We start from the raw sequence: 26,097 nt of genomic DNA, 5'->3' as shown, positions 1-26,097 counted from the left end.
GGTGTGTGAAATACTCCCTTTTCCAAAGGAGATCTTGTGGGCAAAACTGCATCAATTTAATGGAGCAGTTGATCTATCAGTGCTATGCAAGAAAACGTGGCTTCCAAGAAACTGCATAATAATCTAAGAATTACTTTGTAGTCACCTCGCTCCTTTATCTTTAGCCTTTAAAGAAATTTTGTTTATTCCTTCCCCTGTCTGACAGGTAGAAAAACAAGTCTCAAACTCCTCTAGTTGTGTTCTTCCCCTGTCTCCAAACTCCACTTCGTTTCCTTCTGGTGTTCAGTTAAACTAGCATGTTCAGGCCTGGTAATGAAAGCAAGAAGAGAGGTTTTGGAGCGTTTGAAAATAACCAGAATATTTAACTGCTGGAAAATTGGGCATCTCTCTTGCAAAATGAGGATGGGCAGAGAAGACAACCAGTATCTCTGTAAACATTGAAAGCTGTCTAGAAGAAAGGAGAGATTTCTATAAGACAGTGTTTGTATGACATGCTACTTAAAGCAAAAAAATCTCTTCCTGTCTGCAAGCTACCTTTTTCATTCTCCAACCTTTGATGATGGCTAAAAGTCATAGAATCACAGGATAGTTTGAGTTGGAAGGGACCTTTAAAGATCATCTAGTTTTGTAAAATGATTGCTGTTTGCCAGGTGCCGCCCGCCGAAACTGTTCCTCAGGTGAAGAAGGAGAAGCACAGTACACAGGCCAAGAACAGAGCGAAGAGGAAACCTCCCAAAGGAATGTTCCTTTCCCAAGAAGATGTGGAGGCCGTTTCCGCCAACGCGACAGCTGCTACCACTGTACTCAGACAACTGGACATGGAATTAGTCTCAATCAAACGACAGGTATGGATGGTATAGTTCAAGAGTAACTGCTGTTTTGCCTGTCACAGTCTGCAATGTTTGCAGGAATTTGTAGCTTGACAGTGATGATGCACATCATTATGTGACTTAATGGATAAGCTGCTAGCCCTGTGCTATAAACTAAAGCAGCCTTGTGTTTTACATCTCTTATATCTTAGTTCTGTGGGCAAGCTGACTTTATACCTGAAGTGAAACAAGGAAAAGTCCATAGTACTGACCTGAAGGAATATTTGCTGGTGCTTAGTGTTTCTTGCAGTTCAGAGTTCATTATGTTTTAACTATGAACTTCCCTCAAATGACACGGGTTTCAGCAGTATCTGATTTCCATCTGCAGCAGTTGGTTTCCTTTGCCTTTTCACATGGTACTTTTGGAACAGGCAGATAGGTTTGTTTTATTCTTTCTTAGACAGGCATCATACAAAGTTTTATTATATACCTTTTGCTTCTCTGGTGGACCTGCCTTTTAAACAAACGTTTTTCAACTATCTGTTAGTAAAGACAGGTTTACTACATGAGTCTGTTTCCTAGATCTGAACATTTTCACTGTTTTTAAAGCAGAGATCTGGCTCAAGCTCTTTACTAAACTGAATAGAATTGGTATTTCGGCCTGAAGCCTTTTTCTTGGCACTCTGGGAGAAGCAGAGCTCTCAAGCAGTCTTTGATTCATTACTTGCTGTGAACAGGGCCTTTCTTTTTATGCTGGGCTTCATACAGACCTGGACGTTGGGGCAGTTCTTGCTCCAAATAACTTGCAGACAGAACAGAATCAATTAAATAGGATCTCCTGATGTGCCAGCTGCTCCTGCATTCATTTATTCCAATATAACAGACCTCCTTCTTGGAAATAGGAAGTTGTGAGAAAAACTGGAATGCTGAGCTTGTGGGATTCCCGCTGGGGCTTCTGGAAGAAGGCTCGTCCAAAGTTTTTTTTATTTTTATTTTTTATCCTTGTTAAAAGGAATGAAACTTTCTTTCCAGATTCAGAATATCAAACAGACAAACAGCGCACTCAAAGAAAAACTTGAAGGTGGTATAGAACAATACAGACTTCCAGAGGTAGGATCACTTTCTGACCTTTGTTTATTGTAGAGATAAATGCTAATCTGTGGTGACATACCAGGGCTATTCTGAGTCCAGTAAACTGCGACCAATGTCCTGTTAGTTGTCAGTGTGAATCAAGACTATTGCCATATTCACTGTTGTTGTGTGATGGAAATGGGAGATGAGAAGACAGTAAGAACAGTATTTAACATGCAGAAGTGTATTTTAACAAAAGTACAGGTATCCCAGATATGCCATGTTTTGTCAGTGTTGTATCTGCGTGCCCTTGTGAGAGAGGTAGTTGCTCTCCTCTAAATACTGAGAAATACCGGAGAGGATGTTAATGGCCTGTCTTACTCCTGGCACTTGGTGCTTTTGCTGTTTTCCTTCTAACTCGGGTACCTCATGCTGGAAATAATTTGACCAAGATTACAGAGGGTGTCTGTGATAAAAACAAGTAAGTGCTTTGGAAGAGTGTAGCTCTTGATTATCTGCTCAGACCATTCCCTATCTTTTTGTATTACTGTGACTTACAGGCTTAGTGTATGTTGCAGTTAACTGAATGGATGCCATACACAGTTCTTTAAGTTGAAAACGTTGTTGCTACAAAAAGGAATGATATAGTTTGACTGACAGTTAATTCCTTCTTGTGTTTTTGTGAGCTCAGATACAAGTGATAGTTGTTGCTTATGTAAATGAAATTACCTCCATTTTTTGATGTCTAGGTCGTTCAGAAATTTAATGCACGTTGGACCACAGATGAACAGCTTCTTGCTGTGCAAGGTATGGCACTACAAGTGTATTTGTACTTCAGTTGGTGATAATCAAAACTTTGCTGCATTTCAGAGCTGTGTTTCCCTTCAGTGGCTAATGAAAGATTTTGACATTGTTGTCAAAATTACTACAATTTTTACAAAATTGCTAATGCCTGAAGAATGGAATTGAACAAGGAAACTGTATTTCTCCCCCCTGCCCCCCTTCCCCTCCCTGGGCAGTATAAATTGCACCATATAAATGTTTGCAAATCATCTCTGATTGTCCAAGCTTTCAGAAAGTGAAAATCTACTGCTATGCCCTTTGCCTGCCTAAGTTCTCAAGTAGTACAGGCAGATTTACACAGGTCTTTTAGATTTGTTTCTGCCCATCTTTACTACACCTCTATTTTCTTCTCTTCTCCAGGGCTAGTCTTAACTGTGTCTGCCCAATTTAGACTTTTTTTTGTTTGTTTTTTTCTGGATTAGTTTGAGAAAGGCTTGAAACCTTATAGAAATTCAGCTTTGGATCTTTCTCACAGAACCACAGAATGATGGGGATTGGAAGGGACCTTCAGAGATCATCACCCCCTGCCAAAGCAGGTTCACCTAGAGCAGGTTGGACAGGAATGCATCCACATGGGTTTTGAATATCTCCAGAGAAGGAGACTCCACAACCTCTCTGGGCAGCCTGTTCCAGTGCTCTGTTACCCTCAAAGTGAAGAAGTTTTCCCTCGTGTTGAGATGAAATTTCTTGTGTTCGAGTTTGTGCCTGTTGCCCCTTGTCCTGTCTCTGGGCACCACTGAAAAGAGTCTGGCCCTATCTTCTTGACACCACCCTTTAGGTATTTCTCAGCATATATAAGATCCCCTCTCAGTCTTCTCTTCTCCAGGCTAAACAGACCCAAGTCTCTCAGCCTTTCCGCATAAGAGAGGTGTTCCATTCCCTTGATCATTTTTGTAGCCTTCAGCTGGACCATCTCCAGTAGCTTCCTGTCTTTCTTGAACCAGGGAGCCCAGAACTGGACACAGTACTCCAGATGTGGCCTCACCAGGGCAGGAGAAGGTTAACCTCCCTCGACCTGCTGGCCATGCTCTTTTTAATGCACCCCAGGATATCATTGGCCTTTTTGGCCACAAGGGCACATTACTGGCTCAGGGTCAACTTGTTGTCCACCAGGACTCCCAGCTCTTTCTCTGCAGAGCTGCTTTCCAGCAGGTCAGCCCCTAACCTGTGCCAGTGGCTGGGGTTATTCCTCCCTAGGTGCAGAACCCTACACTTGTCATGTGACTTGAGCTTGATTTGTGGTCTTTGTGGAAATAACGCATTGTTTTTGTTTTTCTTTTTGTTTTTTTTTAGCAATCAGGAAATATGGCCGAGACTTTCAGGCAATCTCTGACGTGATTGGAAACAAATCTGTGGTGCAAGTGAAAAACTTTTTTGTAAATTATCGACGTCGTTTCAACATAGATGAAGTTCTACAGGAGTGGGAGGCAGAGCACGGCAAAGAGGAGACAAATGGAACCAATAGCCAGAAGCCTGTAAAATCCCCTGATAATTCCACTAAAATGTCTGAAGAGGAAGATGAGGTAAATCCAATTTAAAAATCACATAAAATCCCCAATCTGAGCTGAGTTCAGATAGATGCGTGTATGTATATACTCTTTGCAAAAGCTATTTTTGACAATCTTCAATCTGAGCATATTTCACTTCCTCTGGATATACAGATTCCAGTACTGATTTTGGGAATTCCAGACATATATGAAAGTGGAAAGAGAACAGTTAATTTGCAGCCTTCTGACAGTATGCATATCTGATCAGCACATCGACATTTTAATGCATTTTGCTGCTGAAACCCCATACATCTTTATCTCACTTGGATGTTTTCCCTGCACTCAGTTCTCCAAGCTGTTCTAGGTTTGGCTTTGTGGGACTGTACAGTCTTCTGAGGCAAAGCTCGCTCTTTCATTCTTGAAAATGGAGTGGTTTCACTCAGAGGAAGGGAAGAAAGCTATAAACAAGGCGAGTGTGTGAAACTACTCAGTCTGGAATTACCTAGAGGCAAAGTTTCATTGATTTTACAGCAGTTTCTGTGAAGACAGAAATTCTAGAAACAGCCTCTCCTTGATGGGAGCTTCATGGAGTTAACACTTCTCCAAAGACAATGTGTGTTTAAAGTTAACTAAGAGACCATAGAGTGTTTAAAGATGAAAGTTAGTTACAAAAATGTAATATTAACAGTCTTGCAAAAGAAAACCCCACTAGAGGTTTGCATGTTAAAAATGTCTGATCTAGGACTCCCTTTGGCCTAATTTTGTAAGATGGCTTGGCACAAAAGCTCTATCTTCTAAGTGCAAGCACAGTCAACAGCGTAAAGCCAATTTTGGTCTCACATGGACTAAAGGCTTCTCAGTGTACTGCATCTTTTTGTTGCCCTGACTATGGTTGGCTCACTTGTACGTTGCTGTTCAGACATTGAAAGAGCAGAATCATAGAATGGTTTGAGTTGGAAAGGACCTTAAAGATCACCTAGTTCCAACCCCCCTGCCATGGGCAGGGACACCTTCCACTAGACCAGGTTGCTCAAAGCCCCATCCAACCTGGCCTTGAACACCTCCAGGGATGGGGCCTCCACAACTTCCCTGGGCAGAACTTTATTGCTTCACAAATCCTAATAATGTGTTATTCAAAGATGCTTATATGTGGGGACTAGGTCCAAAGGTACAACAGATGAACAAAACCAAACTCAAAAAACTTGTCTTCTCAGAAGGGTGTGAGTGAAATTTTCCCATCTTCCAGAAGTGAAAGGTGGAACAAAGAAGCAATCATACTAGTACATAGCCAGCCATTTGAAAGACAGGTGGCTCATGTCAGTCTTTTCCTGTGACCAGTAGAGTTGTGTTTGTTGGCAGAGCAGTGTCTTTTCTCTGAGCCCTCTGAGGTTCTTCCTGGCTTCAAATACACCCTTGCTCCTGAAAGGCACAGTCACAAAAGGGAACTCTTGCTTGAGATAGGAAGAAAATTGTTGTATCAGAAGCCGGAGTGTGCAGATGTGGAGCAATGAGGATCCCAGACAAGTTAGCAGAGGAGGAGAAGGGAAAGTGGAGGCGTGACAGCAAGGTCTGGTGAAGCGGCTGTTGCAGCAGAAGTCACGATCCCCAAACTAGTGTTGGAAAGTGCCCAGGCTGGAGCCAAGCAAGTGCTAAGTGGTGGAAGGGGGACCAAAGCAATAGGTTGGTGGGAGTCATCACAAAGCCCAGAGAAGAGGCAGTTGTTGCTAGAGTCAGGCGGTTCATTGTGTCCTGCAATACAGTTCGGGATGAGGGCAGAGGCTGCCTGCACTAGGCTGATGCAGGCAGGAGCCAGGCAGAGTGGCAATGAGCTGCCAGCCGTGACATACCGTGTATGCTTTATACTAGCACCATGTGGCTTGTGGTTCTTGATCAAGCCTATTCTGGACAGTAGGAACTGATGTGTCACGGCTGGGAGGAGGAGGATGCTGGCAGCATGGAGGGGATTTTAACTAACAAAGCCTGCAGCTTTTTGCAAAAATGCACAAGGAAGGGACACAAGGGTGTTGCACAGGGAACATCTAATGGCCATCATGGTCTCTGAGCACATCAGACATTGCCTCTCAGGCTGGCTATAGATGTAGTGCTCCTGCCTTCAGAGGCAGCATAAGCACAGTGCTGACTGGGTGCCTGTCTGAGCAGTTCTGGGGGCAAACTGAAATGTTATTGGGATTATCACATAGGTGATCCATATGGGCTAGGAGGGGGGTTCCTGGTCCCTCCTGAGCTGCGCAGTACTGTGTGGCTGGTGCCTGCTCCTGAGAGCACTTGCACAGGTGGCTGGTCAAGTCAGGTTGACTACTCAGTCAACAGTAGCCAGGAGAAGACTTTGCTGGCCTAACCCTGAAGTACCTCAGGTGCTTTCTCCTGTGGTGTGCCTTGTCTGCCTGGCTGCCAGCCTAGTAAAAGCTTCGTCAGCCCTCTGACTGCTCTGGGCTTTCCCCTTCAGTGTGTTTTCATAGCAAGCGGCCACAGTTCCGTTTTTTGGTTTGGTATTTTTTTTTTTTTGAAGGGGGGAGGTGATACTGCTGATTATAAAGCAGCCTCAATTCCAGTCTTAATTCTTGTATGTTTATGCTCCCAACAAATCCCAGTGTGGCTCAGAATAGGGGAAGCTGCTGCAATTCCTCCTATGTGCCAGGGTTGCCTGTTTTGTCACTTTTAGTACTGTGGAACTGGGATGAAGTTTGGAGATGCAAGAAGGCCTATGTGTATTCATTTTTTTTAAACTAAACGTCTCCTTTTTCTTCCCCCTCCCCCTTCCCTCCAGGCTACTTCTGTTCTTGATGTCAGATATGCATCTGCTTCGTGAGAAGGTGCTGTAGCCTAGAACAATTTGTGTTGACTACTGTGTTATCCAGGATATCAGGTATTAGCAAACCTCAGACAGCCATCTGCATCATATCTGTGGACAAGCAGCTATTACCAAAAAAAGGCAAACGCTTCCAGTCCTGTGCTACATCTGCCTTAATCTCCCTTCATTCCTCCATACTGCCTCCACTTTCTTTCAAAAGCACCCAGGTAGCTCAGCTCTCCGTTTCATCAACATCCAGCTTAAGCATGGGGACTTCTAGAACCAGTAACACCCGTCTGTAAATTTTGACCAACCTGCAAAACAAGGAGCTCTTTAGCAGCCCCACAGTAACTCTTCACATTAGGAGTTCTTATAATACTGGGTCCGTAGGGTATAAGTATGTATTGCTGCATGGCCTTGTGGTCTCCGCTTCCTGTGTATTCTTACGATGACACTATTATTAGCGAGCTTTCTATAAAGAAGAGGCCTGTGCACATGCCAGTGGTGTCAGGTTTGTTCTGAAATGACAGGGCATGTTAAGAAGCAATCTTGAATAATGCGAAGTGATAGGAAATGTTATTTCTAAGGAGGTCTGGTCAGTCCAAGGTTGTAAACGTAACTCATTACACTTCTGGTTTGTGCAATTCTTTCCACTGTATTTGTGTGTTCCTGCTTCATAGAAAGCTCCCTAATTGAGCGTTTTATTCCTGTATATTTTAATGGCTTTTATTTAGTGCAAAAGGGAATACGTAACCTGAAACTGATACGCTATTTAACCCCTGGCATTCAGCATTTTCATTGTAACTTGTTAAATGAGTGCTACACAACTTTCTTTTTCCTGACCCTCTGTGGGATTAAGTCAAAACAACTTTCTCTGGTGCCTCTCCTTTTGGAATATGTGCCTTTTTACATTTGGCTACCATAGGTCACTTTCTGTCCCAGTGTCTCATTCCTCTTCAGAGCGCTGTTTGCCAAAGACATCAAACTACTTCTCCCACTGGAAGTCTGGACGAGGGTTGGAGCATGAAATCCAACTTTCTGGTAGTTTTTGGTCTCTCGGAAGTTTAAAGGAGAAGAACTCGGTTAATTTCATTGGCCATTTTAACCCTCCTGAAGCACACATTGCTTTCATGTTCTGAACCAAAATATGCAATTTAAAATCTAAGAGGTGCTTTTCCAAATACTTGGTGCATGCAGCTTTCAAATCCCCAGCCCTCTGCTCGGATGACCTGTGCCGTGGCCTACCTAGCTGGCTTCGACTGGAGCTGTTCTTGAAAGTCCTGTATGAGGACTTTGCACCTTGAACAAGGTAGTTGCTGACTGCCGAGCAGACAGTGTTCAGAGAAGCTAGAAGCAGCAGTATTACTTCTTTTCTAGTGGAAAGCTGCAAAATAACACTAGTCACAAAGCATTTAAAAATGGTTAATTTAATGATGTTGGAAGAAACCATCAGGTGTCTTTGCAGGTGGAAAAAAGGACCTTCTTTGCCTCTCTTCCTCTCCAGAGGCTTCAAGCCAAGACGGCACACAGCAATGTAGGGCACCAGCCTCTTAACACGACCTGAAATGAGCTAGTCCATGTCCTGGCCTGCAGCTGAGGTGCTGCAGCTCGGAGTCTAGCCCTGAACTTGGTGCTGAAGTTTGAGCTGCTGGGCTGTGCCATATTGTGTGCCGTGGTGGCTCTGGTCCCTGTACCTAAACGAGGTAGGCTGATGCCAGCTGGCTAACAGAGCCAGCTCTGCCTGCACCTCCTCCAGTGGAGACACAACCCAAGGAAGGGCAGGGGGAGGTAGCCTCATGTACCACTGAGGTGGTCTCCTCCCTGGGCCTTGTGTGAGGAAAGTAATTCAACATCAGAAATTGAGCAACAACACACAGGTGAAGGAGCAGATACGCATTTCTTAGGGCAAGCAAGAGTCTAGGGCCCAAAAAAGGCCTGTTTCAGTCACTTTGCAGCTGTTTCTGAACAGTTTCATTCTGGTAGCTCCAGAAGGATCCTTTGAGGTGATGGGAGGATGAAAGGGAGCTATTCCCCATCCTCTGTTTTGGAAACATTTAGTCCAAAGTTTGTGGCAGCGTCTCTACAGCTGTAGATGTGAACTGGCAGCTCTACTGTGGCCCTGCAGATGTTCCTTCAGTCCTGCAACAGTTGGAGTTGGTAGTCTCTTGTGGGAAGGGACACTAGTTGTTAGCCAGTGTGAATTAGGATTAAAGACAGGCAAATAGCACTGTGAATTCAGCCGACAGTTCTGGTGTAAAGCAATGCCGCTCATTAGAAATACTCTAGTATTAAACCTCCTGCTGGTACCAATGCACGGAGACGGGTCCTCGCCAGTGTGAGAGGGTTGTGAGCTTCCAGCCCAGCTGGTGAAACTCATCAGGAGAGGCTTCTGCTGGCGAGTTCAGTTACCTGTGAAGACTTTTTCATTGGTTTTTGCTCTCAAATCTGTCCATCTTATGATCAGAAAAGTTGTGTTTTGGCTTCATCCCCAAGGGGTAGGGGGAAACATGTATAATTCATGATATTAGGAAGAAAAAAGTTGTTTAATTACTTTTCAGTTGACTGCTATCTTATTGTAGTTGATTCATACAATATAATAGCACTGTATTTTAAACGTTTAGTTTTTTACATTCTCTTTAACTATCTTTTTAAATGCGATAAAAATCATTTTAGCTTTTGAAAGTTTAAATGGTTTGGTCTTGTTTAGGTGAAGACCCTCTTTTTCTTTTTTAAATGGGTCAAGCATTAGATACATCAACTGGTTGCATTCTAATTAGAAGGGTCCACAAAGATAACTGCGTAAGACAGAATATTCACTTAAATTTTGTTTCTTAAACTATCAATGTGAATGTCATAATTATATATATTTTGTGGAAAACGGGAAATTATTTCTCCTAAGTATAAGTTATTGTGCAAAATATGGTATCGTTAAAGAAAATGATAGTTTAAGTTTTAGTTTTAGAAATCTTAAAGATATAAAAGTGTATTGCATATGCATAAACAAATTTCATTTGTTCTATTTAATTTTTATGTAGTTGTGTAAAGTGCTAGGTAACTTCTTTTTTCGCTTATCCATTAAAACAACCTTGTTACTTGAATATTCGTGTTTTAACTGGTTTGAAACAGTGATCAATTTTTGTAATATAATCTTATAACCAAGGGAAAAAAAATACATGCCTCAGTTGTGCTTAACAATACAGCAACAATGTACAATCAGATGCTTAAGACCATAGTAGCCATAACTGGTAGTGCAACCACAATGGTTGTGTCTTGATATATTTAATACCAATGGGGATAATGAATTCTTAATATATTTTTACAAGTTTGCAACCAGGAAGACCCCATAAATATCCAACAGAACACTTTTTTAATAGTTAATATAAGAGTGAAACTCTTATTCTCTTAAAGCAATGTCCTGACAAATGTTTTCTTTCCTGTACAAATACATCTGAAACATTATGTATTAAAATAAGCTCATTGTCACTTTAAATTTCAGTTTTTATTCTCTAAATCGCTAATATGCTGTTGGTATTCTTGCACACCAAATATGAGCCAAACAGTGCATTACACTAACTTGATCACTGGATTTGTGAACGTAAATCCTCCAAGTCAATGAAATGTAAAAATATCGTAGGAGATTTTTCTGATAATGCATTTTTTCAAATCTGTATAAAATTATGCATAGCCCATTCAGCGATGAGTGGCCTGATATTTACTCTTTAAAAAAAAAAAAAAAAGAAAAATGATTTTTATTAGCTCCAGCTTGTCTTCAGCAAGTCAAAATCTAGTGATCTTGTGCAATGCCCCTAAAGCAAATACTTTCTGCCACTCCCTGGATTAATGCAGCTTTTCCTGTTGATAGTAAAGCACAATTGCAGTGAAAGTTACAGTTCAGAAGATGGAAGGTCAGTATAGTCTATGCATGTTGTATAATAATGAGTGTTTACATTCATATTCTCCTAAAATAAAATTTATACTGGAGTGTATAGTATTCCATTATGTAGATTTTATCAATTTTGTTAACTGCTTATAGATTGCTTAAAAGAAGTTTTTTCAAGATTTTAAAAGATGTATAAGGTTAAGTTTGCAAATATAATGGAAATGCTGTATAGCTTTTGAAGTGATAAAATACTCGTTGGGATTTTAAAGAAAGTATGTTGTAATAATGCTGTTGTAAGTAATATTTTAAATGTCTTTTTTGCCTGTTTTCTATTATTCAGCACACTTACTGTGGTGAATGTTCATAGCATTATAAAATTGCTTAGCCACTGAAAGGTAACATTTGGTTCTGAATTATTTTACTGTATGAGGAATTCTAGTGGGGTAAATTCCTTTGTGAAATTCTACAAAATTCATTTTTCTATGATTTCCAATGTTTGCCGACATCAAATAAAATTTTTTCAAGCCATTGATGTAATAAAACGTAGTAAAATGTTATTGATGTAAAAGGTGGTTCCGATATGTAACCGATCCCCTACCTTTCCAAGCTTGGTCAGGAGAACCAACCGGGGCTTGCCCCTTCCTGCATGGCGCCGTCTGCGCGTAGGTGTCGTCGGACCGCAGGTTAACTGCTGCTGAGCAGAGTCCCAGTCTTGGGAAACTCATGCAGCCTTTAGGGTACGGTGCTCCCAGCTGGAGCTGCCGGGTGCAGTTCATGCCAGGGGCCCTGCAGAGACCACCGCTCTTTTTTTTGATGGTGTGGTGTATTCCTTCCCCTGAGCGTGCAGCCCTGCGAGATCCCCACAGTCCCACTGGCACGGGCAGCGCCGTCAGCCGAGGGGCAGCGCTGTTGCGGGATGGCTCTTGTGTTTGGGAAGCGGTGGTGGGACTGGGATGCTGGCTGGTGTGGAGGGGGTAGAGCTGGAGCCTAGCTCCTAGGGTACAGATGGGGACTAGCTGACGGTGTCATCGCTAATGTAATGAGGACCTGAAAAATAAGCTGCTGTCTGCTGCAGGCAAAGGGTTAGCACGTGGCTGTACAACTTAACAAGACTGTCATCTTTGTCCCGCAAGGAAAGAAATGCAATTGAAATACGTGGGAAAGGGCACCTCTTGCCCTTGAAGCTTGGCAGTGTGTAGATGTTGCTAGCACAGATGCTCAAAATGGCAGGAAACTTTCCACCGGGCTTGAACCTTGGGATTTTCAGGAAGGTAATAGTTTCTGTCTTCACATTCTGGGTGCAACTAAGCACTAAATGCAGAAGCACAGATCAGGTGTTACGGGGCAGTTAGGGGACAACTGCTTTGTGTTGCCTTGTTGCGTTCAGCAGGCAGGGTACCTTCAGCACTCTGAGCCGGGGCGTTAGCACAGGACAAATGATGAGGATGGCCATGTGTTAAATGCAGCAGAACTACCAGAGCGAGATACTGTGGTGGTTTCCAATGCTGCTGTGTATGGAGGGCACGAATTAGTTGTGCCTTTCTATATTGTAAAGCAAGGAGGGGGGTGAGGAGGTGGGAGATGGGCTTGGGGTTTTGGAAGCACAGACAGCATTTTTAAGAGTTGAGGGTGTTTCCTTACTGGAAAGCGTCTTTGTAATTTTCCTGGTGGTGGTGTATATGGTACCAGTATTGTAGGGTAGTGATCCGCATTTTTTTTTTTAGCGGAGTTGACTCGAAGATCTTTCAGCCCTTCCTGCCCGTGTGCCCCCCTAACCCCAAAGCAAAACAAAGGAAAACAAATAAAGAAGGAGCATCCCCTCGGTCCAAGTGGGGAGTGTAAGTAGGTGAGGAAATGGGGACTTCCTCTGCCCAAACACATACCTGAGGAATCACCCGAGGAGTCCAGAAGCAAAGGTAAAGTAGTGGTCGTGCTACTTTTCACGGGTGCTACATTTCTGCCTGGTAATGGTATATATTTGCAAATGGGAACACAGTGGTGAGCTAATGCTGAATGGAGTTAAAGCGGTGTATTTAGTATTCCCAATAGCCCGTTTCCTACATAAACAGATTGGTATCTGATAACTTCCAGTGTTGACATCTTAAGCCATCAGCTCTCTGGCAACTACTGTGGTTTAGACTTTAAGGTCTGACCTTATTAAGCTTTGGACCTCAATTAAGAATGGGAATACATGTATATAGGGAAGCCTTAGTTTCCAGAACAAATGCATGTGTCTTCCAGGCCTTTCCCATCTGCAAGCTGTGGAGTATGAACACAGCAGTACCGAGCACTTCTCCCGGAGGATGGGAGCTGCCTCGCAGGATGCAGTAGGAGCTGGAGCTTGGGCTGAAACAGAGGAGTTCAGTGTTGGTGCTGTCTGTGTGCTGAGATCTTAATCTAATCCCTAAGCATCAGCTTTATGAAATAACAGTATAAGCGTGAATTTTATCTTGTAGACCGAATTCTATTCTGAAAGATACAGCATGATGTTTGAGAGAGAACTGGGTATCAAACCCGTGATCTCATTCCCCTCTAAGCCGTGCTCGGGCTTATCCACCCAAATCGTCTTTGAACTAATAAGAGCAAATGTAATTTCTGGTCTTGCTTTTAGTAAACCATAAACAAAATGCGCATGTGTGTATATAAAGCAAACAAAAAAACCCACCCCAACCAAACAGAAACAAAACAAAAAACACCCCCCAAAACTCAGGAAAGGGCCTGCTGGCAGCAGTAGAATGGTTTGCTTTTGCTATAGAAGGGCTATAGCAGAGAATTACTGTAAAATATGAAAGGAACTAGTTTCTGAAGTCAAGAAGGAAAATCTTGAGGACAGTAGCATACTTTTATCAAAGACTGAGAAATCACCTGGAAGTTTCCCCTACTGAAAGGGTAGAAGTTTGCAGGGAAGAAGGCTGCAGGCGCAGCCTAACAAGGGCAGCGAAGGGCAGGGACTTTTAAGATTGGGGAGAAACATCGATAAGCCAAGGAGTTTATACTGAGGAGATCAGGAACTGGGAGTAAGAGAAGAACCGAGACGTCTCATGCTGATTTCTGTTTCCAGCCAGAGCCGATGGTAGGGGAGAGGTTGAGGTGGTTGTTCTGATTTTGGGTGGACACTTAGTTTTCACTGAGGTAGCTTGGAACAGGAGGAGGTGTGTGGGATGGTGGAAATAAAACGTGCATGCGTGAACTGGGAGGAACTTTCCGCATCTGCACACTTTGGAGGAGTGGACACGGTTTGTCTGACAGCACATGAAACTGGATGGGTTCGCAAGACCTGAACAAGCTTTTAAAATGGAAGATGATACTATGTGACTGACAAAACTGAACTGATTCCTGAAAGAAAAAGATGAATAGGAGTTCCGGGCAGCCGCAGACTTTTCGATACTGCCTTGTGAATTCAAGGTTTAGAATAAGTCATGATGGAAAGGAGAATTAGGTGAATTAACAAAATAGAAGAATGGGTGCAATGGGTTTGCCAAAGAAAGGCTTGTGCCTGACTAGTCAATCACAAGGCATGGGATTCATCGGTGGATACAGGTATCGCTGCCTGAGCTCGCTGTCCACAATCCCTTAGAGAGAAATAAGCTTTTCTAGGGTGTAATTAATTTAATCCTAAATTAGATGTTGAAAACTGATCTAATATATTACATCCTGAAAGTGCTTATTTCTCACCTTATTATAGATTGCAGGCAGAGCCTAGGGCTCTGTCTGGGATGTGGGAGCTGGGCATTAACCGCACAAGTGCCGTGGCTGCCTGGGCTTAGCCCCAGGAGAGGGCAAGGACTTCGACCCCTCACCGCAGCGCCGGGCATTGTACTTCCAGCGAGACGAGGAAACGTTGATGCAGTCATACCGATGCTTTGAAAAGCTCCTCTGGGCTATTGCGTATGATCCTGGCTGATCCTCTGGAATACGGGTCTGCCCGAGCAGGTGGAAATGAAGGGAAGGCACCCTGTGAGCTCGGCTTGCTCAGGTGGGTGGAAGAAGGTCTGGGGGTTGTGACTGTTCTCTGTAAATGGCACCGCGGGGGTTGAAGGTTATAATAAAGGCAGTGTTGATTGGAGAAAAACTAGGCTGGATTTTAGTTTGTCCGTAGACTTAGGTGATTCTTCCAGGTTTGGGGACAGATGTCTCCATTAATCCTAAACTTTGAATAGGATACAATGAGGGGGAATGGCTTTGAACTGGAAGAGGGAAGATTTAGATTAGATATTAGGAAGAAATTTTTCACTTTGGGGGTGGTGAGACACTGGAACAGGTTGCCCAGAGAAGTTGTGGAAGCTCCACCCCTGGAGGTGTTCAAAGCCAGGCTGGATGGGGCTTTGAGCAACCTGGTCTAGCAGGAGGTGTCCCTGCCTGTGGCAGGGGGGTTGGAACTAGGTGATCTTTAAGGTCCCTTCCAACCTAAACCATTCTGTGATTCTGAAAGTATGCGAAGGAGGTGCCACGGTTACTGTGCATACGGCACAAGATCCCAACTCCCTGCCCCTTGGTACAGTAGGGTATTGGGCAAGCTCTGGTTTGGCAGGTGGGTCCACCCTTGTTGCCCAGCTGTTTTCTTCCACGGGGAGAGTAGTGGTGTTGAATCACAGGGATTTATACTGTTGGCAGGGCCACAGATTCTGATGGAAGGGGGCTCCAGAAGACATACCTGCCTCTGATTGTATCTGTAGCCTTCCCCTGTTGTGGGCTCCTGGCTGCCTGCAGCTGCCCGGCCCATTGCAGAGGCCAAGCAGCTCCCCGGTATGAAAGCTGGAGAGGTGTTGTGAACATATAAGTGTGCTGGCTGTGGATGGCGAGTCTGAGCTTGCACCAGGATGAAGCCACTGGTGTGGGTGCGTGCTGGGAACAGAGGGATGGCTCCCCGGAGCCAGCGGGTCCATGCTCTGCGTGCTGCCTGTGGGGAGGGATAAATGGCTTTGGGATAGGGGGAGAGGGAGAGAGATGCCCTTGGCCAAGTAAAAGTTGTGTTGTGGCACTCTGGTCTGGATTTTGCACGTGCTATTCTGGGTATAGAAGCTGCTTTGAAGGAGCTTTGGCTCGCTCCAGTTGCCCATGGCAGCTGGGCCACTTGACACTGGGATGCAGTGATGGCTCATTCTCCCAGTGCTGGACCCAGGACCTTGCCGCTGGTGTGGGGAGGCTTGGAAAGGGCAATCACGGGAGCACCCGCAGACTCCCACAGATTCCCGCTGTGTTGGCTTGGGGATTTTGTGTTGGCTTTTGTTTTCTTTTTTCTCAAGTCAGATGAATTGGGTTCCCTATAGGAAAGATTGGCTTGAAAGATTCCATTTATTTTAATTTTAGTAGCTAGTGGATGTTGATTTTCCCCAAACTGCACCATGGCACGTCCTGTAGGCTTCTCTTCATCACTGATAACTGGCTTGCTTGTCCCGCTTTCCTATGGGAAGGGTCCCTACTCCTGTCCTGTGCTCTTTCCTCGTGAAGAGGAGGATTAAATTCTCCTTTCTGCCACGAGATGCAGTGGGAAACCTGGGACAGAGCTAGAAACTTCTGGAGCTCCTAAACAAATATGTGCTCCTGAAGGCCCCAAATTTAGTTGCTTGTTGAAATATGCCTCTGATAACAGAACTAGCTCCCCTGGGGCTTGGTACCTTTTCAGTACTCTAGATATACACCTGTATTGGGGGGGCACACATCACTGGACCCAATTTCCATTCTTTTGGGCCCTGTGTCCCACCTCTCTCGAAGAGACAGCTCAGGGTAGAGCTGTCATCATTCACTAAGGCCCAAAATACTATTTGTATGTATTTCCTATCACTTTTGGCCTTTCCAATATAACTTTTGAGACAGCTTTTCTGCTGCCTAAAGTAGCTTTGCACCTCTGATCAGTATGTTGTGCTGTTAACGTTCTTCCTTAAAAAAATAAATTCAGAACAACGATTAAAAAACCAAAGCCAAAAGCAGTTAATTGGATGCTCTGTTTAAGCTAATTCCTTTTTGCTGCATGGCTGGTTCTTTCCTCCTTGCACGATCAAGTCTCCCCGGTACAAATATTCTGAAACAATAACTTTCAAGCTTAACCAAATTCTCCTTTAAAAGTATTTGTATAAAGATTCCGGTTTCTGCAATTAATTGTGGGAGGCCCTGGGTCCAGGGCCACGCCGTACTCGGGAAGCAAACAATACCCCGTGTCTGTGCTCCATCACGAGCAGCCTCTCGCTTTGACTTTCAATGAGTGACCCAGAACCACAGTGGGATTTAGCAGCAGAAAAATAATTTAAGAGAATTGTGCTGTGCACACAAGGAAGATAAACTAGTCAAGCAATTTGTTAGGAACAATGCCTCTAGCCCTAGGTGTGGATGGATAACTTCTCTTCCTCCTGGTTTTATTTTTGTGCATTGTTAGCAGTGAGCACTGGGATCTGCCCAGGGCTCCAGATTTGCGGTTCAGAATCCAGTGTCAAGTAAAAAAGATCCATAATAAATAACCACGAACCGACGTGCATCTTCCCTGCCCTCAAATGTGCGCTGCCTAGGGCCTTCGTAAGGTGACATACGCTCAGTCCTCCTCTGCCGGCCTGTCTCTCAAGGTGCAGAGAAAATCGCAATAAGAGGAGAAAAAATAATTTTTATATACATATATAGATGAAAATTGCTCGTGACTCCCTAACTTCTGCTGGATTTCCCAAGATATTTTTGTATTAATGCTTTAAACTGCAAATCTCCCACACGAGGATAGTAGGGAGCCCAATCCGAGCCGTGTTAGGTGCTTTTACATAGTCTGCAGTAAGAGTTGGACCAGATGGATAGTAAATAACTTTATAACGTTAGAGCAAATGCAGTTTCAAATGATTACCTGTCAGCCTCTCGTTAGTGTCTGGGGCCAAGCAGAAACTTGACAAGGAAAGATGTGCCTTGCTAACGAAGGGAAGCGTCAGCACGCTGTGAGCAGCAGCGAGGTTTCAGCGATGCTGTATTGACTCGAGAGAGCATCGAGCACCTCTCAATTGGTACCTTGTTGGTCGCTGAACCTGTTTTGAGGACTCGGAGGAGGGAATTATGTTGCATTCAGGAAACTCTTGGCTTTTTACTTTGTCTGCTGGAGACGGTCGTTTCCTTGATCAACATGGTTAATCTCAAGGATTTCACTAGTAATATGCGTTAACAAGAGGACAGTGCCTTCAAAGCTGGATGTGGTCCAGTTTTCTGTCCTTCTGCAATCTTTTGCTTTGGTATGAAGAGAAAAAGTAATCTGTAAAATGAAGCAAAGAGGGTTTATATCACTTTTGTTGCTGTTCTTGCATTTGAAGGTTGCCAAAAGGCAGTGGAGTCATCTCTGGTTTTCTTGTAAAGGTGCAATTTTTTCATTTAGTAACTCAGTCTTGTTTCTACAGCCCCCTGGGACAGAGAGGTCACAGTGCTGTATAAATGAAAGCTGAGTAATTGAGATGGTTTTCGATGTTTTTACATTTTACTAAAAAGTTTAATGTTTACTTAATGCCCTGTAAACACTCAGGAGAATACATCTCTGTTTAAAAATTCAGAACCTACTAAAGGCTTCAAGCAACTGCTGGTGGCTTGGGAGGGCTCTCAGCACTGCTGAGAGTTGTTAACGTGCTCATGGAGGAGGAGCAAAACTATAATTTCTGCTACTTTCTGCGAAAACTAAGTCAACATTAACTCACCTGTGAACTCGGAGAGTAGTAATGTCAGTGTGAAAGCACTGATGTCTCCAGATGAGAAGTGTTAGGATGTATCCTTCCTATGGATAAGTAAGCCCTAGAATAATGCCCGGTTAGGGCTTGGATTGCCAACCTGTGGGTATTTGGGAAGTAAACCCCTCAGGTAATATTGCACAGTTGTAGAGGAGCAATTAGGTACCTAAGGAAGAAGCTATTCCCTAATACTTGTGATACACCGAAGGCCCCAGGATGTCATTTTAGAGAGTGCGTGCAAATAAGGTGTTGTTCAAGAGGTTTGTGGTAGATGTTGTCTAGTAATGAAGGGATTTTTTTTTTTTTTTACTTGTATTACGTAAGCCCCATGAAAAGCTGATGCTGGTGGGAAGGGGGCTGACCTGAGGAGCTGCGTGTGGTTGTGAGTGTGGCCCTGTTGGAGGAACGTTGTGTAGGCTGAGGTCACGTGTTTGAGTAGCAGACTGGAGAGATGGGGCCTTGGTTGGATGCAAGAACCTTCTAGAGATAGATGTCAAGGTGGACTTGCTTTCTGAAGGCCATGGTTCTCTGATGCTAGATGGGTTTTGCCCTTGGTGTTGCTTTGCTTCTTGATGGTTTTTACAGCAGGTTTTTCTGGAAACTCCAAACTAGAGCACAGGGGAAAGCTGGAGAGCACAAGAAAAATGTCCTGATATACACATCAACAAGACTGCTGGGCTGTGCTCCAGCTACAGACTAGCGTGGGCGTCTAGAAATGGACAAAAGGTACCTTGAACCTACACTAGGAGTAGCAGAAGCACCATCATAGCCTGTGGGGCGGGTGGGGGTTGGGACCTCTGAAATGGTCCCACCTCTAAGACCTTTCCTGAGTAGTGGATGAACAATTTGGTCAGTTTTCCATGCTGAGTCTGGCTGCGCATCACAAGATCCATTTTTTACGACAGCCTTTTATAGCAGGTTGTTTTCCTAGAATAGCTGGAGCTTTGGAGAACGCTGTCCGAATTTTTTCAGCGTGTGGCTATTTTGATTTTAAATGGGTTGTTTTGTAGGCAGACCCCAAGGGCCACTTGCTCGGGTGGCTCTAGCTCGGCTTGCTTTATTTTTCATATACTAATTATTCCTATGAGATTCAGTTTGTGATTTCTGTTCAGCTGTTTAGGTGTCTTGGTTGTGAAGACAAAGTAACATGTCATTTAAGTAAATTAGTGTGTGAAAACTGTGTGTCCTGAAGTGTTTGATTAATGCTTGCAGAAGCTTTCGGAAGCCATGTGTTTGTGGCTGGAAGCTGGGCAGTGCGCGCGTGCTGCTGTCTTAAATATTGCCTACAGCAGAAGCTTGGGAAGAGTTCATAGAGCCTACAGGAGAAAAGGGCATGGACGTGTCCTCACATTTCTTCTTCGCTGCCTCCTACCCCCCCCCTTGTAAGAAAAAAAGGTCGTTTGTGTGGGAAGCTTGGTGCTTCGAATTGCTCCAGCCATGCAAAGATACTGAAATCTGCTGTTGAAAAAATCCACCTCTTGTCCAGTGGTGAAGCTGAAGCTGCAGAAGAGCAGCGGCAGGAACGACGAGGGGCTGGAGGGAGTGGTGCAAGTCCTTGGCGGATGGAAAGGAGACACTGGGTGTAGGCTACGCCACAGGCGTGGGAAGCAGCTCGGAACCCTGAGCTGACAAAGTTTATTTCTGCAGGAGATGGTGGACAGGTGGATGCTTCAGCCCAGGCTGCGTGGTAGGGCTAGAAATTAGCTCTTGATGAAGCCCTGGAAACAAGGTGGCAAAGGGAATTAATCATTAGCAGAGCTGAGTGACAGATGTGCCGCGTTCTTTATTGCTGTGAAACTTTGAGTTTGTCTTTCTACACAAACTGTTTCTCGACAGCCTGTGTTGAACGCAGGAGTGGCAGGTGGCACCTCCAGCCTGTACTTTGCCAGAGCCGGTAAAGCTCCGAGGAGGAGAGGAGGGGGAAGGTGTTCCCAGTAGCTCTGAAAAGTGATTAATCTTGTCAGATGACAACCCAAGCAATATCTGGTCCAAAGGATTGGGAACTGCTTGAATAAATTATGAATCACAAATGATTTATTTGGGGGTTTTCTCTGAAGAGAAGTTTAGATGAGTATAATTTGAGGGGGAGGCACAGGCTGTGCTGGAAGGCATGAAAGACCCACGCGACTAGTGATAAATGATCAAGTGGGATGCCTTCTTGTAGGTTTTGAAGGCCAGAAAGGCCCACAGCCATATTTTTGTGTGGCTTATCCCACCACTCAGACTTTAATAGCCCTAAACCATCTCAGAATCTGCCTGATGACCTCTGCACCGTGACCCCATTCAGACCCCTGGGCTGGCCGTACTTGCAGTTCTTCTGTGGCGCCTCAGGGACTCCTCTAGGTCTTCTGGTGTCTCTGTCCCACACTCTTGTCTCTCCAGGGATACATTTTAAACCTGCGGCTGCCTTCTGATGTACCGCCATGATTTCCACGCGTTGCATGCCAGCTTGACCTCCCCAGCTCTGCTGGGGGCAGTAGCATTGCAGAGGCTGCCACAAAGCGAGTCCACGTTTGCTCAGGTGAGCAGGACGGCGGTGGGAGCAGATGGTGCGTGTGGGGCACTCGTTTGGCATTTTGTACCAGTGTGAGATGGTTCTTCTGAGTCCGGCAGCGTTGGTATTTAGCTCAAGGGCCCCATCCAGCACCCAGAGCCAAGCGGTGCTGTTTTCTTCGGGAGGTGATATCTCAAGAGGACAGGCCATCTATGCAGGCAATTGTGGGAGCTTGCCCTAATTATCCCTTTCTCTCCTTTCCTCTCCCACACACTCCAGCAGTTCCCATCGAGTAAGGAATACCAATTTATTCATAATGACTTCTGCTTGATGTGACTGTTTCCACGGCCTTTATCATATCTCTGCGCTTCCAGAACATCAGCTCTGTCACACCTGTTATTTATTCTTGAGCTGTAACGTAGCTCTTGGAAAGATGCCCAGGTTTGACTTCAAGCAACGATGAATTCACAAGGTCCCTAAGCAAGTTGCTTCAATAGTAAGTTACCTTTGCTGCCTTAATTTGCCCAGCATCTTCCCCCCCCCCCCCCCCCCCCCAACTTGGTATACCTCATTGCATCTCCTTCTGCCAGGTTAAAGACTATTATTCAACACTTCTTCCCAACCTGGTATTTGTAGATGAGGTGTCACCTGAGCTGTAGTCTCATTTTGGATAAACTAAGTAGTATAAGTTTTCTGCTGTCCTCAGGAAAAGGCGGACTTCACAGAACTGAAATCATTCCTGTTGCTCTCCTCTCAAACCCGTGGTGTTTGGCACTGGTCACACATGGAAGTGAATCCCCCCCCCCGCTGTTTTTCCTTGCATAAATTGCCCGATAGGTCAGTTATCGGATAGGTTCCTGTTTTAGAGTTGCATAGAAGATGCTCTGGAAGTTAGTGAGCCTGTCTAACCTGCTCCTATTTACAAGGTTTCTCTTTTACAAAAGGCCATTTCCTCTCTTTGTGCCTGTCCTTGTGCGTAAGGCACAACTTGTATGGGAAATAAATGTACGCGTGTGGTGGTTTTGCCCATTTGAGGGACCTGGCAAGAGCCCATCTCCCAGCATGGCAGGGGATGCTGAGCGCGGAAAATGATTAAATGTTTGTCTAGCAAGCAGAGCGGTGTGTTTAGCTGCCTGGAGGAAAAGCAGGCTTGTGGGACTTGAGCTAAGCTCGTTCATTTTCTGATCCCTGAACTAATCTAACTGAAAAAATGAAATACAAAATGAGAGCAATTCTGCAGCCTCTGCAACTCTGTCTCTAATTGGCAAAGCCCCGGCAAGAGGCCCCAGGTGGTAAAAGAAGTCCCGGAGATAAAAAAAAATAAGTGGTTTCCCATGGAGGTCCGGAGGGCACAGAGATCTCGAGGCAAAACCGATCCGTAGGGCAGAGCGCTGGGTTTGGGCTCCCCTGGGAAGGGCATGGGGCAGGCTCCAGTCCCCGGATCCCTTCCCGAGGATGCGGAGGGATGCAGCGGGCCAGGTGAGCCGCTCCCCTCCCGCAGCGAGGAGCTTTCTAGATGTTGCCTTTAACTAAGAGGCACTGCTAACGGGTTTGCGTTCCCTGCAGTGCTCTTCCGTGCCGCCGCTCCGCTGCCGTAGGGAGATATGGGGAAATGGTTTGCCGCCGGCGAGCACGGCAGCGCACTGAGAAGCCTCATTAGTATGCCGGGCAGGTCGGCTTCATTGTTTAACTTGTCGTCTTCCTCCTCCCCTCCTCCTCCTCAGTTTATCTCTGGTACCCACCTGTTGTAAGTATGATCCAAAAAAAAGAGGAGATGAGGTTCTCTGTGCCCAGGAAAAGGGAGTGCGGACCCCTGGCCGGGGGTCCCATCAGCAAATATTGAGCATGGCTGGGGATTAATTAATAAGATGCCCTGGGTAGACTTGTCGGGCAGGAAACACCAGCCCCAGAAGAGGGCCTGGTGTCACCTTAGGGGCACTTGTCAGTGTGTAGTAACTGTAGTAACCGACTGTGCAAAAATAAACACGTTGCTAAATTGCTCATAAATCTTACCCCGACCATGGGGTCTGCTGGGCTCCAGCTCGAGCCAAGAGCCATCGGTTGAACTGGGAAAAGGGCAGCGGGATGCTCGCTCACCCTCAGGAGTGGTTGATGGTTCGGCATTGAGCGTTCCTAAAGGTGACTTTCCACCCCGAGGTGATGGCCTTCGAATCTCCTCTCCTCCTGGAGAGGATTGCTTTGCGCCAAAGTTGAGGGAAGTATCTCCAGCGTCTGAAATAATGGGGAAGCTCTGGAATCTGTGGAAGAGGCTAAAGGAAGGATAAATGCAAGGGCTGAAATTGCCTTCTGCTGATGCAGTGCCGGCAGTGTTTCAGCCGGTTAGTTGGGAGGAATGATTACAGAGATACTCGATTCTGACCAAGTGAGATTTATGGGAGTCAGCCTGCTGCTGTCCGTCAGCCACGAGAAAAATTATGTTCTGCGCCGGGAGAGGAATTTGCAAACCCCGGTATAAAATGAGTAATAAGGGTAGATCAATTGGAGATGCACTGTGCTTATTCTGGGAAATGGCAGAGCAAGCAGCGCAGCGTTTAGTTCAATTGAAAGTGTTAGATAAAATGCTACATTTCATACTTGGGCATTTACTGGTATTTCCTTTATTTTTAGAAATGCTCTTGGCTTTTGTAATCACGCCTCGTTTTGGTGTTGCAACAGTATTACTGGGAAGAGAAATAGTGGTGCAGACGCCGGGTTTCTCCTCAAGCACCGTCCCTACGTTTCTCCAGGTCTCGGGGGTAATTAGCGCCAAAGACCTGCCCAATTTACTGCAGCCCGGTTGGGTTACCCAAGGGCGAGGTACCCGCATGCGGTGTTCCTCGCTGCTGCTGCTGCAGCCATGTCGGGACCCTCCTGCACGTGCTTTTGAGCCGTCCCTTTAGGGATGTGCCCCTCTTACTGTGCGAGCCCCCAGGCCTCCGCTTTCTGCAGGGAAAGCTTGGAGTCACCTGTTTCCCAAGCTCGTCTCTTCACCTTCGGCATATCGTGTCTCCCCGGGGCTCTTGAAATGAGCCCAGAAGTGTCGGAGCCCTCTTACAGACACGCCGCCCTCGGGTCTGGGCAACCAGCAGGTGCTTGCGGGAACACAGGGAGCTTTCTCAAAGGAGCACAACCCCTCTGAGTGCCTTTACATGGAAGGCTTGACTTTTCCAACCCCACTTTGCTTCTCCAGGAGCCGCTGTCAGCCCGCAGGCTGGTGTCCTCTCCCACCGCCCCTCGGTTTCGGTCACCAGCGGTACAGAAAGAGGACTCAAATGGCACAGGGGAAGATGCTTTTCCTTTTCCACACTTGTGAGAGATGGATTAAAATGAGCGTTGCTTGGGGTTTTTTTTTCCCCTTTAACAGAGAACTGTAATTAAACATCCCTTTCCTTAATGTCTCCTATGGTAATTTGGGACAACTTATTAAAGACTCAATGACTGTTGCTGCTGCACAGCACTGCCTCCTCCTGCCCTGCACCCCGAGCAAGGTCAGGGGTCTGTGGTGTAAGATGCTGCGCCAATATACAGCAAGATGTGACTCTCATGTGACTCTTGTTTTAATGACCTTCTCAGTAGGTAGGTGGGATCTGTGAACCCCCAAAGGAGGCTTTTTTTTTTTTTTTTTTTTTTTTTTTTAAAAAAACAGATGTTCCCTGAAAAATAGGAATGAGAAGAATACTGTATTTCTCTGTGATCGCTTTTAAAGAGGAAGGGTAAGCCGTTGAAAATATTACACGTGCCTTTGCCAATCCATGCCTGGGCATGTTGATGTGGTGGACCAAAAGAGATGCAGCTTTGTTCGGTGAAACAGCGTTACTCAGTAGGAAATTTCCTATATGAAAATCTTCCCGAGGAAGGGCAGCAGCACAGAGACAAAGTGTCAACATGAAGATTCAGCTGCGAAAAGGAAAATATATTACAGCTCTGAGGAGAAAATGAAAAGAAATCCAGCATGCTTTAACACGCACGCTTTGCTCGGACTTCCACCGCTCAGTCAGACTTCCTCTCCTTTTAAAAAAATAAAAAATTGCAGTCAATTAAAAATCAAACTGTCCCATGTGTATGCGTTCAAGTGACTGGGCTGGTTTTTTTAATGTTTACTTCATGCACTTACACTAATTGAAATGCTAGTTATATTGAATGAGTCTTTAAAAATGCCCTGGCCTCACTATATCCCAGCAAATGTCATGGGAAAAGGACATTCAATTATAGCCTGCTTCAGGAAATTAAAAAAAAAAAATCAAGGTTAAATTAATACTAATGTCTGTTTGAAAAATATAATAAATGTTAGACTAGGTGAGGAAGCATGAACAATCGTCTGCAGCTTTGCAGGCTACAGCTTTTGCAAATTCATGGAAAATTAAAACCCATTAGCATCTCCAGTACTTTGCAGAGGAGTTTTAGCAGAAGTTGTAGCTATTCCCCTGCCCCGGGTGGCTTATCCTGTGCTGTGAGCTCCGGGCGATGCTTGCCCTGGGCTTGCTTAGCTGGAGCCTTCCTCCTAACGGAGCCCCACATCGGGTGAAAGGTAGGTTGGCTGCCGCGGATTGTCCTCTGGGGGGAAGCGGGGGCTCGATGGAGATGCTGTGAAGGTGGGTGCTGGGCTGGGGGCCTGGGGCAGCATCAGCTGGGGATGCCAGCGGTCTTAAACCCCAGGGAGAGGTGAGGCTGCAGGTTAAGCGTGGCTCTTAGCCACCCGGGACACAAATTCGTTCCCGTTGTGAGCGCTGAAGCAATAAAACGCACTGAAAGAGCCAACCCAGAATGCCTGTCAGCCTTCGGATGAGTTTATACAGGAGCTGATATGTAGCCAAAGTGGGAGGACTTTTACTGCCATTAGCAGATGTTGGTGGCTGCCACTCTAAAAATGAGCTCAGCTGTAAATCAGCTTTTCTACCTCTGCAGGATTATTTTTTCTTTCTCTAGTTTTCACTGCACTCACAACGGCATCAAATTCTTCTCCATCTCCCTCTCCCTCTTGTGCCTATGCCAAGGGCTAAAAATTCCCAGTTTCTGAAC

At 45.2% G+C, this 26,097-nt stretch overlaps 1 protein-coding gene across 1 annotated transcript in view; it reads left to right on the top strand.

The window, feature by feature from the left end:
• The window catches only part of RCOR1 (REST corepressor 1), a gene marked incomplete at its 5' end in the record, with an annotated part of 86,082 nt that extends 78,747 nt beyond the window's left edge, over nt 1-7,335 (top strand). Inside the window, 5 exons of the mRNA XM_082485495.1 lie at nt 651-845; nt 1,842-1,919; nt 2,630-2,687; nt 4,017-4,246; nt 6,999-7,335. Of these exons, the coding sequence (XP_082341621.1) occupies nt 651-845; nt 1,842-1,919; nt 2,630-2,687; nt 4,017-4,246; nt 6,999-7,040 (603 nt within the window). The 3' untranslated portion in view covers nt 7,041-7,335. The remainder of the gene's footprint in view (nt 1-650; nt 846-1,841; nt 1,920-2,629; nt 2,688-4,016; nt 4,247-6,998) is intronic.
• Between the last annotated feature and the right edge of the window lie 18,762 nt (nt 7,336-26,097).

Source organism: Vanellus vanellus (genome assembly GCF_965231255.1).
Source record: "Vanellus vanellus genome assembly, chromosome: 6".
NCBI lineage: Eukaryota > Metazoa > Chordata > Aves > Charadriiformes > Charadriidae > Vanellus > Vanellus vanellus.
The sequence above is the reverse complement of the archived record's forward strand: the minus strand, read 5'-3'. Positions and strand labels throughout refer to the sequence as shown.